The following is an 18,387-nucleotide window of genomic DNA, read 5'->3' as shown; positions in this document are numbered from 1 at the left end:
GTGCCATGACGTCGAGACGGAGTGGCGTCAGTTGTGCAGTTGGTGCTTCTCTTTTTATGAATGATTGCATTCATCATGTTTTTAGAAACTTGAAAGGGCCACATTGATGTGCACACGACACTGGCTTACCCGTGTTTGCCCTGGTTTTGTTGGTATACCAATATGCAGATTGTTTTTGTTGTTGGGAATAATTCTGTGCACACTTCAGTATTTATGGTTTAAAATCGTGAAGAACCTTCGCAGGTGCATTTCTCATGCAATTGCTGCATCCACCTTGCCTTATTTACATTCCTTTCTCTCTAATCCTCACATCCATCCCTTCCAACTCCTTGAGCTCCATCCCTTCACTCTGTCGTCCTCAAGCGTCAGATCTCCATGTTAACCTCCAAATCTCTTCTGCCAGGTTGAGGCTGAAACAGATAGGTTTCTCACCCACAATGTCCCTGATTTTCTACTATATCTCCATAACTCCTTTCTCACTACTTCCTTGATGGTAGAGCTGCTGTCTTTATATCAATCCCTCACGTATTGTGCTTCATATAAATTTCCTTCCATCCCTTACCATCTCCAATATATTTTGACTCGCGCTCACACAATAATCTGTTTTTTGTACACGGTTTAGGCACGTGGAAGAGCTCAGACACAGAGCAGATCAGGACACAACATACCAAAGGGAACAGGACAGGAGAATGAGAGAAAGTGGAAACGCCAAACAGCAGGGTGGATAGAGAAGGTAGACAGAGATGGACAAACAAGGGATTCAGGGAACAATGAGGGGTAGGAGAGAACGCAAGGTGTGGACAAGATGGATACATGAGCAAAATTTTGAGGGGGTAAGGGTGGTTTAACTGGTGTAGAAAACATCATTCTTTTGGATGGGGGATGACCTGAGATGGTTGTGAACAGCTGTCTTGAAAACCCGGAGGGAAGAATTTGATTGAAAGTGTGGAAGGTGGTTCCAAGTTGGGGAAAGAGAGGGATAAACGAGTGGATATGAGCTGTGGTTCTGGATTTAGGCAGTTTCACTCGGAGGGGGTTGCTTGTGGACTGTGCATCCTGCAGATACCTGGGGATGGAGGGAGTTTGGCGACAAAGCACGGAGAGGCCAGAGGGTGCAATACCAGAAATGAGGGGAAATAAGACAGAGAGCCCAGCAACCTGTCGGCGATGGTAAAGTGAATGGCCCATAGGCAGTTTCATTGTGAGATATTCCAATGATCTTGTGCCACCGAAGGACTCTGGAGGAGGAAAACTTTAATATGTGGCTCGCCCAAGAGAGATCATGGCTGAGAGTGAGACCCAAGAGTTTTAGCGACTGAACCTCTTTGAAATGGTTGTTGAGAAAGTAGATGGGAGGGTTTGCGGAATGGTCCTTTCGGAGAGGGAGTGAGTGTGTGGGATTAAAAGACATGTTCCAAGTGTTTGACCAGTTTGTGATTTTGTCAACGTTTTAGGAGAGTGAAGAGGCTGCTGCCTCTTCTTTTATAAGGATGAGGGCTGTCACGGCAGAGAGTGACGTCATCAGCAAAGAGATTATAGGATCTTCCAGAGAGTCCGTGAAATTATTGATATAGATTAGGAATAATAATGGGTCTAGAACACTGCCTTGGGATATTCCAGACTCAACAGGGAGAAGAGAAGAAAGGGTTCCATTGAGAGCCACATGTTGGCTACAAGAGTTGAGTTGGCCTTGGGTTCCATAGGCGGATAGTTTGTAGAGTGAGGTGGGATGCCAGACTGTATCGAAAGCTCGAGATATGAAACGTCCCTGATCTCATGACTGTTCTTATATAATCCTCTTTGTGATTATGATTCTCCCTGCAATTCTCAACAACCCATCCACCCAGTGCTCTTTCCTTTGCGATTTCAGCCGCAATTTGGAATATCAAATGACAGCATTCACGATTTTCAGCAATGAAGTTTGTCCCTTCATTACACTCCTTCAGCACGTTTCCTGCTCGGATCAAAGCTAATGAATTGGATCTCGCTACCAGACCGAGTATTATTCAACTTTCTCGCTATACCCTCTCGTCTCTCCTCCATTTGGCTCTTCACACATGCCTGGCTCCCTTGAAAGCTTTTCACCGTTTGCTTTCAGAAGCTGCCGATTGAAGAGTCTGCGAGATGACTTGTGATCCGGTTGTGGCCCAGACAAACATATCCTTTGCATCGAACACTTGATAGCCCCTAAGTTTGCCTCTACAAAGCACAAGCCTTCTAATTCACTTAACTTCTCATATAATTTGTACAAAGTTCATTAGAGTATCCCCCTCTCCTCCCTCCATTTGGGCTGAGCCCCCCCCCCCCCCTGCCCTATGTCCTAATTTTCACTCCTGGATCGTGGAGGCAGGAGCTCTGAGCATTAATGCCATTATCAATTTAAGATTCTTGAGTTTGAAGGCGTAGCCCTCTCCTCAGATTGTTTGCAATGCCCAATTTTCTTATTCATTATGAATTTTTTTTCCCTCCCTTCGAGTTGTTTCAGCCACTCATGTTCAGCATATGCAGGAGATGTAAAACACTTACTTAACTTTGGCCTTCCTGTCTCCTTTTATATTTTATCTTCCTCTGCATTTGTTTTCTAACCTCTTTTATATTCATTTTTATCTATACCTTTGCTTGCAGTAAAGGTGTTTGTGTTTGCCGACCCACGCACTCCCTAGATTACATATTTGAACTTTCTGTTTTTGTTCATGAACCTATTTTTTGTTCATAAAGCCAAACTGTTTTGTAATCCATATATATATTACTGAACAATTTGATAATTGTAAGGATTCTTATTGTCCAGAAAGATTCAGGAATATCGACTTGGTGAATTGCCTTGAGATGTGCATGATGTACATCGATGATTTGCCTGCATATCTACCCAATCTCTAATCATTTCGCCATCACCACTCCAACTTTTGCAGCTTCACATTCTCCAATATAATTCCCCTTGCATACCTGTAATGTTTGCTAACTAACACCTGTGTGTACTATCCCATGGCCCCCGTCCTCTCTGCCTCATTTTGTGATGCTCTCTCGCTCTAAATTTCAAATCAAATTTGGTGAAGCATTGTGTATGTGGAAACGTTAAGTGGTTGTGTTGTGCAGATAGAAGGACTCGTAGTGGAGTGGTAAGGTGATGTTTGGAATGAATGGACAGAAGTAAATAGGACTGGTTACCTAGAAGGAAGTGTCGAATTAGTGTAACACGTGTGAACTCGGCCCAAAGATTATTTAAATATTGTGCATGTTTTTTTGTTTTTTTTCCATTTGATTTTAGTTTGGCCTTTAGCGGCTTCTGCTCAGGTACTTTTACATGATTTAACGACTAATCGTCCAAAAAAAAAAAAAATTCCGTGTGCATTTTTCGAGGGGATTTCATTGACCCACGTGCTTGTGTCTCGGGACGATCGACACGGAAACGAGACTTTTCATGTGCACAGGTGAAATGGTTTTATTTTAACATCTCGAGCTTTTGCTCTGTTAATACTTAAAACATTTACAAAATGACAGTAACGGATCATGTAAACAAATTGCACTTACCGCACAAAGGGGCACCTGTAAGAATAAAAAATAAAGACGAATGTTCCAGCTTCCACTGAAATACTTTGTGGTTTTTTTTTTTGGTTTTTTTTCAGTTTTTTTTTTAAATCCATTTTACACAAGATGTTGATGGAGCTTTGTGGATACATGCTGGACATGGGAAGCCACATAGTTTATTTATTTATTTTTATTTTCTCTCTAGCATGCTTTCTGTACACAAAGTGCTGCATTTACCACCAACACAACACGTCACAATACACTGCTGCGGAAGCGGTTATACCAAGCGGTGCGTGGTGTGGCACTAATGATGCAATGACCTAGTGCTTGTTCTATTGTGGATGTGATCGATTGTTAATGATGAATTACAATATTGCAATGGGAGTCAGGTGGAGGAGATAGAAAACGGATCAAATAAGTAGTCCATTAATTGATCCAGGCATTTAAAAATATTTACTGATGGCACTTTGTAGTTTCATTTGCAATATCTGAACATTTCATGGCAGGTTTGCTTGGAGCTGTGTAGAGAGCAAACTTTCAGCCATTTTCTTGCGACGCTGAGTTGCAGAACTCTTAAATGACGAGCTGGTTATGGATTCGCTTTTACTGTTGGTGAAGAATGGGGCCAACTGCATCTGCTTGTCACTACATTCTCTCTACAGGGAAACAGGCAAAATAAGTACTGTGGATTATCGACGACATACATTCCAAAACTTTAGATACAATGAAGGGTTAAAACTCTAATGGGAATGCATTTCTGGTTCACTTATATAAGTCTCAAAGGTGTATAAAAAACATGAGCTAGATGTAAATCTCAGACAAAATTCCACCTGTGACCGTCTAATGAGGAATGAGGGAGCAAAATGTCATGCAGATAAGTGTATTTTACACGGCGTCGTTGAAACAGCACGGGGAAGGAGAGCGAACAGGATTGCTGCACAAACGATAGAAAAGGCAGCAAGTTTGTCTACTACAGCAACGCGACCCGGAATTCAAGTGCTGGAAGTCTCGTCACAAGAGGATGGAAGGTAAGGACATTCCGCCATCTTTTCTTTTTCATAGGTGTCAAACACCATGATTATTTTGTCTCCTGGGTCTGGCCATCTTGTTCCTTTGAGGAGTCGGACACCGAGACCTGCGGAGGAGCTGCGCCATCTTCCACGAGCTGGTCAACATCTTGTGTTTGGCCAGTCATCCTTTCCTGGTCGTTATCGGTACAAATGAGAGGTGGGCAAGGTGGACTTTCCGAGGAAGATGGCCGGTCTTTCTCCAGCGCTGCGTCCTGTTGAAACATTTTGTATTGTTTCTTAAAGCAATATTTAAATAAGCAAATATTCTTAAAGCATTAATTCTTAAAGCTTAAATATTCTTAAAATAAGCAAATATTCTTAAAGTTGTGTTTGTGTGCTTCCCCTTCTCTCCCCATGTTGTCTTCCGCTCCCTCTTTTTATATATTTTGTTTGTCTGGTTGATTTGTTTGTGAAATAAATGTAAGCTCTTTCACGAGCCTCGATTCAGTATACAAAAAACGAAGAATTCAGACCAAATTGAAGCACAAAAAAATTAACATCTAAACACCAAGGTGGGCCATCTAAGTACGTATTACATAAAATGTTGAAATTTTTGAACCGCTCTCCCCAGCTCACCCACCTTTCTTTCACCCCTCAAATCGACCTTCTCCCCTTTCAAACACCTTTCCTTGTTCTTTCTTCCAACCTGCCCTTCCCCATCATAACCTCCTATCTCCTTTTCCTCCATAACCCCTCAATTCCCCTCTACACAAAATTAATATGTTTTAGCGGTTGCCAAAGACGATAAGAAGAGGCCATTTCGTTGGGTACAAAAGGTTGTTTATTGTACAGAAATCTCCAGCAACTGCTAGCGAACGTAAGTCGTAACGGCTTATATAAAACCAAGAACCCCCTTCGGAGGGCGTGGCTCCAACAGCCGCGCGTGCGTCACGACGACACAACAAAAAGCCCGCGTGCGTGGGTTAGTCCAAACCCATCGTAATGGTAACCGTCACATGCGGATAAGTTAACCGCGACAAGTGAATAAGGTAACCGCGACATGTGAATAAGGTAACCACTACATGCGCCCCCCGCACCCCCAGAAGGCACGCCACGGGCGTGTACGTAGTTCACGGGTGGAACAGAGCCGGGCCGCGGGTGGAACAGAGCCGGGCCGCGGGTGCTGAGCAGCGGTAGCCGTTGTAGTTGCAGGAGCATCAGCCTCGGGATCCGCCGTAGGAGCAGTAGTATGAGTGGCGAGCAGCAGTACTCGGCCTGTGTGCGCGAAGGCGACGAAGTAGCGGTGCCGCCAACGCCCCGTAACGGCGTTCCTTCGGAGGGTCCCGGAGCTGGTTCGCCCCTCCAGTCGTAGAGGAGGAACCGAGCGCGATGCGTGAACCACATGGTCGCTCGTCGTTGCTAAAACTCCGGCAGTTCGAGTTTAGGTCTTGTGGAAGAAATTGCGGTCGCAATCCTGCCGTGTTCATGTGGCCCCCGAATACGTTCGGGGGCAACGGGGTCACCAGTTTAGCAAGTGGTGACCAAGTGGTGACCCCGTTGCCCCCGAACGTATTCGGGGGCCAAATGAACACTGCAGGATTGCGACCGCAATTTCTTCCACAAGACCTACACTCGAACTGCTGGAGTTTTAGCAACGACGGGCGGCCATGTGGTTCGCGCATCGCGCTCGGTTCCTCCTCTACGACTAGAGGGGCGAACCAGCTCCGGGACCCTCCGAAGGAACGCCGTTACGGGGCGTTGGCGGCACGGCTACTTCGTCGCCTTCGCGCACACAGGCCGAGTACTGCTGCTCGTCGCCTCCGCGCACACAGGCCGGGCACGGCTACTTCGTCGCCTTCGCGCACACAGGCCGAGCACCGCTGCTCGTCGCCTCCGCGCACACAGGCCGAGTACTGCTGCTCGTCGCCTTCGCGCACACAGGCTGAGTACTGCTACTTCGTCGCCTCCGCGCACACAGGCCGAGTACTGCTGCTCGCCACTCCTACTACTGCTCCCACGGTGGATCTCGAGGCTGATGCTCCTGCAACTACAGCTACTACTGCTGCTCATCTCTTGCGCACGGCTGCTTCGTTACCTTCGCGCGCACTGTTGCTCGCCAGGCCCGCAATTCCTACTGCTGCAACTACAACGGCTACCGCTGCTCAGCACCCGCAGCCCGGCTCTGTTCCACCCGCGGCCCGGCTCTGTTCCACCCGTGGCCCGGCTCTGTTCGACCCGCGGCCCGGCTCTGTTCCACCCGCGAACTACGTACACGCCCGTGGCGTGCCTTCTGGGGGGCGCATGTAATGGTTACCTTATTCACTTGTCGCGGTTAACTTATCCGCATGTGACGGTTACCATTACGATGGGTTTGGTCTAACCCACGCACACGGGCTTTTGGTTGTGTCGTCGTGGCGCACGCGCGGCTGTTGGAGCCACGCCCTCCGAAGAGGGTTCTTGGTTTTATATAAGCCGTTACGACTTCCGTTCGCCGAGCAGTTGCTGGAGATTTCTGTACAATAAACAACCTTTTGTACCCAACGAAATGGCCTCTTCTTATCGTCTTCGGCAACCGCTAAAATGTAATATATAAACATGCAAGATTTCCACCGACTGATGGAATTCCACTTTTTTGTATAACAGTAATTATTGTAGTAATAACTGACAGGTGTCGCCCCCCCCTCCCCCCCTCCCCTACCCTCCCACTGATGCCATTATGTCACATCAGGCCATCTCAGTGGTTTCCTACAAACAGTAAAAAAAAACACATTAAAATGTATTCGCATATAATTATTTTCTTTTCTGCCTTTTAAATTAACACTGGCATGCCTTTAGATAGCGATGGCGGGTCCAACATCATAAGGTCACAAAACAACTCCAAAATGGTGTTAATTTAACTGAATAAAAACTTGTGTGTAAACTCTCAGGAAGAAAGTCCATCGACTAGTTTGCATCTTTATCTCCTTTCCCCCTTCCCCACACCCCACAAAAGGACTTTGCTTTCCCACCCCAACCACCAAAGGTTTGTGAAGACTACTTTAGCTCAAGGAGGCCGGTTCATTTGGCCCGTCCGAGCCTCTCTTACCTTTGCAGTCTCTTCGCTCGGTGCATCACCACCTTTATCGGCACACTCCTCTTCGGTCTCATCCAGCGACTTGCCATGCACCTCTTCCCGCAACGCAAGGCCCATGTCCCTGGCAGACGCCACGTCAAACAGATGAGCTTAACACGGCAGATCGGAATTCTCATGTGCAAAGTCACATGGTCAAACGATAAACAGAATAAGCACTCGGTGGTCGATGATGAAACTTCTAAGGATGGACAATATTAAAAAGGGTTAGGCCGTTGGATGTTTTCTTATGAGAACTATTGTTGGTGGTTCCCCCGGAGACCTTGGGTTTCCAGGGTACCTTCGCAAGGCGAGCCAACTTTGTGCCACTTGGCAGTTAATGTTGACGATGAGACTAGCTTTCGACCGTTTCCCTTGGATTTCAAACATTTTTCTACTTTAAAGACGTGCGTACATCATCACAGCCACATGTTTGAAAACTATTTATCATCTCAAGTATGTACTTTCCTTTTGGTGTTTACAGTATGTAAGCCTCTGCCTCATGGAACAAATTATACATGTAATTACATGTGGGGCAAGAGGACAGGAGACAATAGATAAATCAACGCAGTCTGAGTTTTGAGCCTGCATGTGATTCCAGCAGCATGATCTATGTGCTCAGATGGGGAGTGCTAAATATCTTTCAAGACCGTTTCATTATAAAGTATTAGGAACAATTTGACTGGAGGTGAATTATTGGCCTAGAAAATTGTATAGGGTGATGACAAAGTGGGGGCCGGTTTATTATGCCCTAATTTTCTTTCCAATGACCAATGAATGATGATATAGAATGGAGGAGAGATTGTTAGTGCCTGTGTAGGTGCATGAACAACTGAGGAACAACCAGAAAGTCACGCAGACAGGACGCACGTATAAGGAACTTTTGGAAAGTCAAAGCAATAGTCATGGGTTCTGCAGGACCGAGAGAAGAAAGTGTTTGAGATGGGCCACACTGTCGCTGATCCACAACTTGTTGTGTTGAATGAGCAGCAACTTTGGTAGAATTTGTTTTGGGATCTCCAACAAGGTTCATGCACAAGCATGTGGGTGAAGTGGAGATGCACAAACACCATGCAAAAAGCAACGACTTATCAACTGGATTCAGAGAAGTCATAATTTGTGAATTAACTCTCACACAAAACATGGATGTGTGTAGAGATCGACTGTGATGGTGACATGGACAAAATAGGAACATCGAGATTACCAGTTCCCGACCTTCCACTGTGTGGCTGTTAACATGGCAATTTGTATGAAAAATAAATAGTGTATTTGAGGGACAACTGTGACAAGAACTCCCTTACTTTTGCTGGTATTCTTTGATGAGCTTCTTGGCCTTGCAGTACTTTTTCTCCAAGGCCTGGTACTGGGCTTGGCTCTCTTTCAGATGCTCGTTCACTGTCTGGCACAGTGCCTGGGCCTCCAGCCAGTAGCTCTCCAACTTGTTCATGCGTTCTGCATTCTCCACCATGCTCTCCTCAAGTTGAGCTCGCTCTGCCTCCCAGCGCTCCTTATCATCCTCGCAGCACGCCAGCTGTTGGCAGCACGTATCCAGGCAAGGCTGAGTCGTGACGGTTCATAAATCAAAATGTTTTGAATCGTTTTGGATATTCGTATTTGTTTACCACTTCAGCAAGAATTATCGGGTGTTTTTATTGAAGCAATGCACTTATTTCTGTGACTTGTCTTGGTATTACAAAAAAAATCTACATTATAGGCCAAATATTGGGTGAGCTGGATAGTCTAGAGTAGGTGGGGGGAACGTTTCCTAGTCAAAGGGCTGTAACAGTTATACTTGAACTTACTAGGAGCCGGATATGTGTTTAGTCATGTGTTAGCAATTTAAATAACACTTTTCCAGATAAGTAAAGTAACTAATCATTCTGACAGTTAAAAAAAAACAGGTATAAGGGATTAAAATGAATGCAACATAACTAAACATCCTGATTCCTGATAATAACTAAACATTGTGATTCTTGATACTAAATAAACATCCTGTATTTGATGCTAACTAAACACCCTGTTTTTTATACTAACTAAACATCCTGTATTTGATACTAACTAAACACCCTGTTTTTTATACTAACTAAACATCCTGTATTTGATACTAACTAAACACCCTGTTTTTTATACTAACTAAACACCCTGTTTCCTGATAATAACTAAACATTGTGATTCTTGATACGAACTAAACATCCTGTATTTGATACGAACTAAACGTCCTGTTTTTGATACTAACTAAACACCCTATTTTTTTATACTAACTAAACATCCTGATTCTTGATACAAACTAAACATCCTGTTTCATGATAATAACTAAACATCCTGTTTCCTGATAACTAAACATTGTGATTCTTGATACTAAATAAACATCCTGTATTTGATACGAACTAAACGTCCTGTTTTTGATACTAACTAAACATCCTGTTTCTTGATAATAACTAAACATCCTGATTCCTGATAATAACTAAATATTGTGATTCTTGATACTAAATAAACATCCTGTATTTGATACAAACTAAACATCCTGTTTCATGATGATAACTAAACATCCTGTTTCCTGATAATAACTAAACATTGTGATTCTTGATACTAAATAAACATCCTGTATTTGATACGAACTAAACACCCTGTTTTTTTATACTAACTAAACATCCTGATTCTTGATAATAACTAAACATCCTGATTCCTGATAATAACTAAACATCCTGATTCCTGATACAAACTAAACATTGTGATTCTTGATACTAAATAAACATCCTGTATTTGATACGAAATAAACATCCTGTTTTTGATACTAACTAAACATCCTGATTCTTGATAATAACTAAACACCCTGATTCCTGATAATAACTAAACATTGTGATTCTTGATACTAAATAAACATCCTGTTTTTGATACGAACTAAACACCCTGTTTTTGATACTAACTAAACATCCTGATTCTTGGTAATAACTAAACATCCTGATTCCTGATACTAACTAAACATTGTGATTCTTGATACTAAATAAACATCCTGTATTTGATACGAAATAAACATCCTGTTTTTGATACCAACTAAACACCCTGTTTTTGATACGAACTAAACATCCTGATTATTGATAATAACTAAACATCCTGATTCTTGATACCAACTAAACATTGTGATTCTTGATACAAAATAAACATCCTGTATTTGATACTAACTAAACACCATGTTTTTGATACTAACTAAACACCCTGTTTTTGATACAAACTAAACATCCTGATTCTTGATAATAACTAAACATCCTGATTCTTGATACCAAGTAAACATTGTGATTCTTGATACAAAATAAACACCCTGTATTTGATACTAACTAAACACCCTGTTTTTGATAACTAAACATCCTGATTCTTGATAATAACTGAACATCCTGATTCCTGATACTAACTGAACATTCTGATTCTTGATAGTAAATAAACATCCTGTTTTTCATACTATCTAAACATCCTGATTCTTGATGATACTCACTATGTTGATCTAACTAAATAATAAAACTAACTAAACATCCTGATTCTTGATGATACTCACTATGTTGATCTAACTAAATAATAAAACTAACTAAACATCCTGATTCTTGATAATACTCACGATGTTGATCTAACTAAATAATAAAACTAACTAAACATCCTGATTCTTGATAATACTCACTATGTTGATCTAACTAAATAATAAAACTAACTAAACATCCTGATTCTTGATAATACTCAATATTGGCCTATGTTGATCTCAAAAATAGTTGGTGGTTGGTTTCAGTAAGATGATATGTAACCCTATTCAAATTTCAAATCAATCGGATGAAAATTGAGGATTTTAGAAATTTGAGAAATGTGGTTGACCTTTAGCTTATATTGACCTTGTGACCTATATTGACCTCAAAAATGGTTGGTGGTTGAATTCAGTTTACTGATATGTAACTCCTATTCAAATTTCAAGTCAATCGGATGAAAATTGAGGATTTTAGAAATTTGAAAAAAGGTGGTTGGCCTTTGGCCTATGTTGACCTTTTGGCCTATGTTGATATCAAAAGTAGTTGGTGGTTGAATTCAGTTAGCAGATATGTAAATCCTCTTCAAATTTGAAGTCAATTGGATGAAAATTGAGTATTTTATAACTCTGAAAAGAAGTGGTGACCTTTGGCCTATGTTGACCTTTTGACCTCAAAAATACATAGGATTTTGTCGGACCACGAACTCCACCATTTGATGAAGTTTAGTGAAGATCGGTTTAAAATTGTGACCTGTAGGCAAGTATAAGTGACCGGACAGACAAACACACACACAAACAAACACACAAACCAGAGTGATCAACATACTTGTCAAAAAATTTTTTTTTTTTGCCAAGTAACAGACAGACAGGAGTAAAAACATAACCTCCATCCACCTTTGGTGGCGGAGGTAATGAATGTCAAGTTAAAAGAGGTCCTTTTGGTCGGCAGGAAGCGGTAATCTAAACATGCATTTTAAACCCCACCAACCCACATCTCACTGACCTTTTCTTTGAGCCGAGCAATCTCCGCCTCAGTAATGGCATGTTTTATCCGCAACTGCACAGGATTAAGAGACATTGCATGTTAGCAATTTCACATTATACCCCCCCCCACACTCATCCCCCTAACCACAAAGCACCAAATAAAAGGAAGGTTTGTGCCCAAGTAGCAAAGCAAATACTTAACATCGATCATCCTGAGAACCCTGTAGAAATAAACTACAGGCAATTCATCTATAAAGCAGGTAACATGCACACAGGTTGTACCACCGGCACAAATACAATTTGGCACAGGATAGAAAGTGAAAACGAAATAGTTCACCAGGAAATTTGTAACTGCACATCAGTGAGTTCAAGCTCGATCAACTCGCCTCCTGGAACTTGTGTGAGAGGCGGTCGGTATCCATGTCGCTCAGGGAAAACTCCTCATCATCCTCGGGAAGATCGAACACCTCGATGGCCATCCGTGTGCCATGAACCATTCGCATATCTTCATCCTCTTCCCCTTCTTCCTCTGAGATGTACTCTCCTGTCTGTAAGAGTTCCAATTAGAGGATTTGCCTGCATAACCTACCCCAGCCCTTGCCGACCAAGACAAAGACTGCACATCAATACTTCTTTATTGATGATATGTCCAACTGTGCACCAACTACCAGAGTGAGCATGGTGATTGGGAATTTGGTTTGAAGTGCATCATACAATCATCTAAAGATACAATTGCAGGAACCCAATTTTCCTTACATCAATGTCGATGCATTTCTTTTCTTCTGATAAACTCCATTACAAGATATTTTACAACCTTTACTAGTCATCAAGGTAATGATGAAAACTTTGGGTAAGCATGTGCATTTTTACTCTGAGACCCTTTAACAAACAGCAAGTAGAAAGTGATTTCTTTGCAGCTCCATCCAGCAAGATAAGATTGTCTTTCCATATCTGTTGTATAATTCAATCTGGAAGTCCAGGAATAGGTCCCAAGTGCTTGGTTCCTGATATGAGCCCATTGCCAACCTCATCATCGTAGTTCTCATCTCCATAGTCATCGTCGTCCACGTAGCACCCATGTTGCTGCTCGAAGAGCTCTCGCTGTCGCCGTTCTTGCTCCAGCGTCTGACTTATGAGCCGAGCAACCTCACTTTCTTGTCCAGGCTTCTCTCGGCCAATCAGCAGTCTGCGAGTTCAAGATAAAAAATATAATGAATGAATGAGCAATTTTATTTCACCTGTGCGGCTTCTTTTTTTTTTAACAGTGTAGCCCATCAAAGCCGTCGAGAACAGTGTTTGTCCGTCCGTATGTATGTCCCTTCAAACGTATAACAATCAGAGCTGAGGATATGGTCACATGACAGGGTGATGTGATTACGTCTGATGTCATTACGGAGGTACGGTGGCTGACTCTCCACACTCCGCCATTTTTATTTATATGCCGTTCATGCCGAACATATCGTCGAACCTGTCATATATCACAATCGCCATGCTCTACCTTTACGTTTTTCATTCAGTGTGAAACACAAACAAACCGATTGTTAAAATAACCATCAAATATCGAAAGCATTGGCGTTACGTCTCTTCCAACAAAACGGTACATATAGGCCTTGTGGGGTATAATCTAGATTACAGTAGATCTTCGCTCAGTTCTGCAAGTAAAACTTACCTCACGGATGTCGGGATTCCTCCAAATTTATTTGTTTAATGTTATAATCCATCCAAGGGAAATTAACTAAATGGTATTTGCTGCTCAATGATGCAATACTACTCATACAAAAATGCAAAGTGAAGGATTTGTTCATTATTAGGTCTAATTCGCCCTGACACGGTGATGCAAAGGTAACACAATTACCTTTGAGCTGTCTAGCCAGGCTCGATTCCTGACCCGACTATAAACTGCCAGATTTATTGTTCGCAGGGAGGGTGCATACATCACAAATTCTGCAATCCCTTGGATGTACGTTAACCTGGGTGTCCCATCTGCTAGCGTTTGCAAGCAGGTGCTAAATATCTATTTTTGAAAGTGTTTCTTGATAGAGTAGGCAAATTAGCACTGTCACACTGGCCAAATCCAAAATCCCTGCTCTGGCTACCACTCGGAAGGCAATGGCAAATTTCCCAGTGTAATTCTTGCTATGATACTGCTTCTTTTTTGTTTGCAGCACATGGTGGTCAGTAGAATCATTTGCTGGAGATGCAGCTGTACCAATGATGCATCATTGCCCCACTATCATCATTATACTAAAATACGCCATTTGTGTCTGTCTGTCTGATGACATTTTGACGCCAATACATTCTGTCGTTACTTATCCAATCTCAACCAAACTTGACAGGATGACCAAGGGTTACACAATGAAGGTTGTAGCGCATTCATTTGCCCCCCTCCCCAAGGAGGTTTTCTCCCCCCGAGCAAGTTTGCCCATCATTGCCGTCAATGGGGTTGCACGTTGAGGTGTATATAAATGTTAAAGTAGCTTTATCGTGGCGTTTTTGTTTTTCCAAAGAAGAACATTTATCGTGGCGTTTTTCCAAAGACGCTTTTAATAACAAAATTAATGATAATCGCATATTGTTAATGTTATTACAAAACAATATTAAAACTAATAATGTCCCACTTCCACAAGGCGTTTTTCCTGCAGTGATAATGTGTATATTAAATAGCTAATAGTAATAATGGCGTTGCCGTGGGAGCAACGGCTTTTACAGTAAGTAAAAATATTATAAACCACAAACACATATGCTTAGCTTTTTAAACAGTCGCTAATGCTCTTTATAACACTAAATGAAGAAATTTGGAGAAATCCCGACATCCGTGAAGTTAGGTTTACTTACAGAACTGAGCGAAGATCTACTGCACTCTATTTACCCCACAAATGCTGGGTTAATTACACTAGCAACGGTACCCTCCCTAAGGGCGGGGCTTCAATTGGGAGGCCCAAATGAAAAGGCAAAATATCAGAAATTGAAGGCTTTTTTAATTTAAACGATTTACATAAACATCCGTTAAATCATATCACACGCAAATCATCAAAATCTAAACTATTTGTAGAATTTCAATAAAAGCCACATCACTGTTCAAATCGGTAAATATTATTCCATCGTGTTTGGAAAAACTTGAAAATTGGAAAAATTGGAAATTGGAAAAATTGGAAAAACAATATAGCCTATTTTACTCGAGGGGTTCCCAGGATTACCCACCCAAAATTTCGTTGCGATCGGTTCAGCCGTTTTTGCGGTACCTTCGAACGGACAGACGGACATTTGGTGAATTATAGTAAGATGACCCTTTCTGCCACTACCGTGGCATTTTTCGTAGCGAACTTTTGAAACTCGCTCCTGCTGTTTGATACGAAACTGAAAGGGAGGAAGACTGGGGTGTGCTCATTTACCAAGAAGCAAGCTTGCGCTTGCCAAGCCAGCCGTTCCTTAATGGTTTTGAATGGAGTGCTTGCTCGAATGCTTGAACCACTTTGCGATCTCTCCACAAGAAACTTGGCAAATGATCACACACCCAATGTTCTTGAGATCCGACCATAGATCCACTGTAATCTATATACCCCAAATAGGAATGACCCTTCCTGCTGCTACCGTCGTGTGCAGGTGTACTAGTAGGTTAAAGCAGGAATTTGTAATGTGCTGGTGTTAGCGCACCTACTCTTCATGAAGGACACCGTCGAATCGCAGGACGCCCAGTTTAATGTCCTTCGTAGGGATGTCACACACATTCTTAGGATGCCTCACCTTGCAAGCAAAATACCCGGATGATAGTTTATAGCTGGGCTGAGATTCGAACCCAAGCTAGGCAGCTCAGAGGTGAGTGTGCATGCACCTACTGTATCCTGTCAGCCACTCAAGCAATGGTAGATAGTTGTAAGAACCAATTAGATCTCTGAATTTTGAAAGGTAAGGATTTTATGTTGTTAAGCTGCGATGAAGGCTGAGTGTAATGGGAACATGTTCTCAATGATGTATCTCTGGTATTATTGTGGGTGAAGCAAAGAATGGCTCTCTTATTGCACCACTTATTGATAAAATGTTGGCATATTGGTGGATTGTAGGGTTGCACACACCGGACCAGTCCGCTGGTGTTCTTGAGGACTGTTGCGGCAAAGCTTTGAGTGACTCCGACCAGGCTGATGCCATCCACCTCCACAATCTGATCATTCACCGAGATCCTGCGGTAAGGTCAAAGTGGATAAAAGATAATAGTCTTACTTACACGAGCCCCGATCTTATATACAAAAAAATAAATAAATAAATAAAAATGGTCAATCAGTTATCAATTCACTCAACATTGTGACTGTGACACCTTGAGATGTTTTATCCACACCCTTTGCCCTCATCCTTATGAAGGCATTTTTCTGAAATAATTTGGTTGCCAAAAGCAAAAGTTTTTGATAAATCCATCTCTGACTAGAACGCCACTCAGTAGAGCGCATACTCCCGCCGTGGTCAAGTTGGAATAGTACGATTTCACAAAAGTTTGAGGGAGTAGTTCAGTGACAACACAAGACAGACACTGCACAGATATAAAAACCACCTTTAGAGGCCATTTTTCCCCGCAAGCGGGGGTTGGCCTTTTTCGGGAACTGTGGTTGTTGTTGTTTTTCGGTCCCCTATTTGAAGCAATGTTTTACGGCCGGATGCCCTTCCTGACGCCAACCCTTTTTGCCGCCTTTAACGACAAGGATGCCCTTCCTGACCGCCAACCCTTTTTGCCGCCTTTAACGACAAGCAGGGAATTACCAGTGAACTGGTACTCAATTTGCCGACCTCGGAAGGATGAACAGGCTGAGTCAACCCCCCTGGCGTTAATTCAGCGATCGACCGGGATTCGAACCCAGGATCCTAGGTTATCCTAAGCCGGCACCCTAGCCGCTAGCCCAACACCAGGGATCTAAAACAACACTGCACAGATATATATTTTGAATATATAGAAGATAATGTTAAAAAAAAACAAGGCAATTTCACTTACATTTTCGGATTCAGCGTTCAATTCTATATAAGTGAGTGTATTCTGAGGCATGTGTGACTTCAAATAAAATTGTAAGCCAGGAAAACGTTCGTTTCATTCCTTAGGGATACAACATGTAAAACTGGCCCAAACGTCAAAACAAAACTCGCGCATTTTAAGTCGTACAAGCTAATGCGACCACTCATTCTTCTGGGAAGAATCCCGTGCACATGCTTGTCACACTTATAACTCACCTAAGTCTTTATAAGTTCATCAAATACTGACACCGCGATTGACATTCGCTGAGGTAAATGTTGATATCTCTTCTGAGGTAAAAAAAAGAAAAAAAATAAGTTTTAAAGAATTATACGTATCAAACGATACATTTTATGAAACGGGGAAACCGAATACACACTTTGGTCGTTTTAAAATGACAGAATATGTCTTTATTAGAAAGAAAAAAAAGAACCTTGAAGACGACGCTGCTAACAAAATACACCGCTCTAACGCATAACCACGAGTTTAAACTACATTTACAACAAATATGAAAACTATTTTCATATCACAATGTTAAATATAGAATATATAGAAGATAATGTTGAAAAAAATGAGCCCTATCTTCCAATGGTAAACAATCCTTCAAAAAATTCCTGGATCCGGAATAATATCCTGAGCGTCACCAAAAACTAATCAATTCTTCCTTATCCCAAGGGCAATCATCCCACCAACTTTCATCCAAATCCGTTCAGAACTTTTCCAGATATCTTGTTCACAAACACACGAACACACACACACACACACGGACACGATCGAATGCATTGTTGGAACCCATCTGTGGATCGGTCCCATCGGCCGATGGGTCTGACCCATCTGTGGATGCACGAAAAATGACAATGCAGACCCATCGGCCGATGGGTCTGCGCCATCTGCGGATGTGTTGTTCACCTTGAAGGAATGTGTTGACAGAATGGTGCTCTTCAATCAGGTACACAGTCATTGGAATTACATGTGGTAGGAATTTAACAGAGATGATTTTACATATTTTATGATTTTACAGATGATTTTACATGCTTATTTTTAGGTTCAAATAAACATACTCATCCACCATTGATGCATACACATTCCTTCAAGGTGAACAACACATCCGCAGATGGCGCAGACCCATCGGCCGATGGGTCTGCAGTCATTTCTCGTGCATCCACAGATGGGTCAGACCCATCGGCCGATGGGTCTGCAGTCATTTCTCGTGCATCCACAGATGGGTCAGACCCATCGGCCGATGGGTCTGCAGTCA

General features: G+C 42.3%; 2 protein-coding genes across 3 annotated transcripts in view; one reads left to right on the top strand and one right to left on the bottom strand.

Annotated features, from left to right (window-relative positions):
- LOC137430317 (dolichyl-diphosphooligosaccharide--protein glycosyltransferase subunit STT3B) overlaps window positions 1–3,581 on the top strand; it is a 90,980-nt gene extending 87,399 nt beyond the window's left edge. For both annotated transcript variants that reach the window (XM_068121099.2, XM_068121100.2), the window contains one exon: window positions 1–3,581. This exon is cut by the window's left edge and continues 1,212 nt beyond it. The gene's annotated coding sequence lies outside the window, so the exon portion shown is untranslated.
- Window positions 3,582–3,697: 116 nt separating this feature from the next.
- LOC137430315 (neurabin-1) overlaps window positions 3,698–18,387 on the bottom strand; it is a 64,876-nt gene continuing 50,186 nt past the window's right edge. Inside the window, exons 4-10 of the mRNA XM_068121098.2 lie at window positions 16,210–16,314; window positions 13,163–13,322; window positions 12,523–12,684; window positions 12,156–12,209; window positions 8,946–9,175; window positions 7,621–7,729; window positions 3,698–4,807 (exon numbers count right to left, since the gene is read on the bottom strand). Coding sequence (XP_067977199.2) covers window positions 4,604–4,807; window positions 7,621–7,729; window positions 8,946–9,175; window positions 12,156–12,209; window positions 12,523–12,684; window positions 13,163–13,322; window positions 16,210–16,314 — 1,024 coding nt within the window. The 3' untranslated portion in view covers window positions 3,698–4,603. The remainder of the gene's footprint in view (window positions 4,808–7,620; window positions 7,730–8,945; window positions 9,176–12,155; window positions 12,210–12,522; window positions 12,685–13,162; window positions 13,323–16,209; window positions 16,315–18,387) is intronic.

Source organism: Myxine glutinosa, chromosome 6, assembly GCF_964187855.1.
Source record: "Myxine glutinosa chromosome 6, kmMyxGlut1.1, whole genome shotgun sequence".
In the NCBI taxonomy this organism is placed as follows: domain Eukaryota; kingdom Metazoa; phylum Chordata; class Myxini; order Myxiniformes; family Myxinidae; genus Myxine; species Myxine glutinosa.
This window is presented reverse-complemented; position numbering and strand designations above follow the sequence as displayed.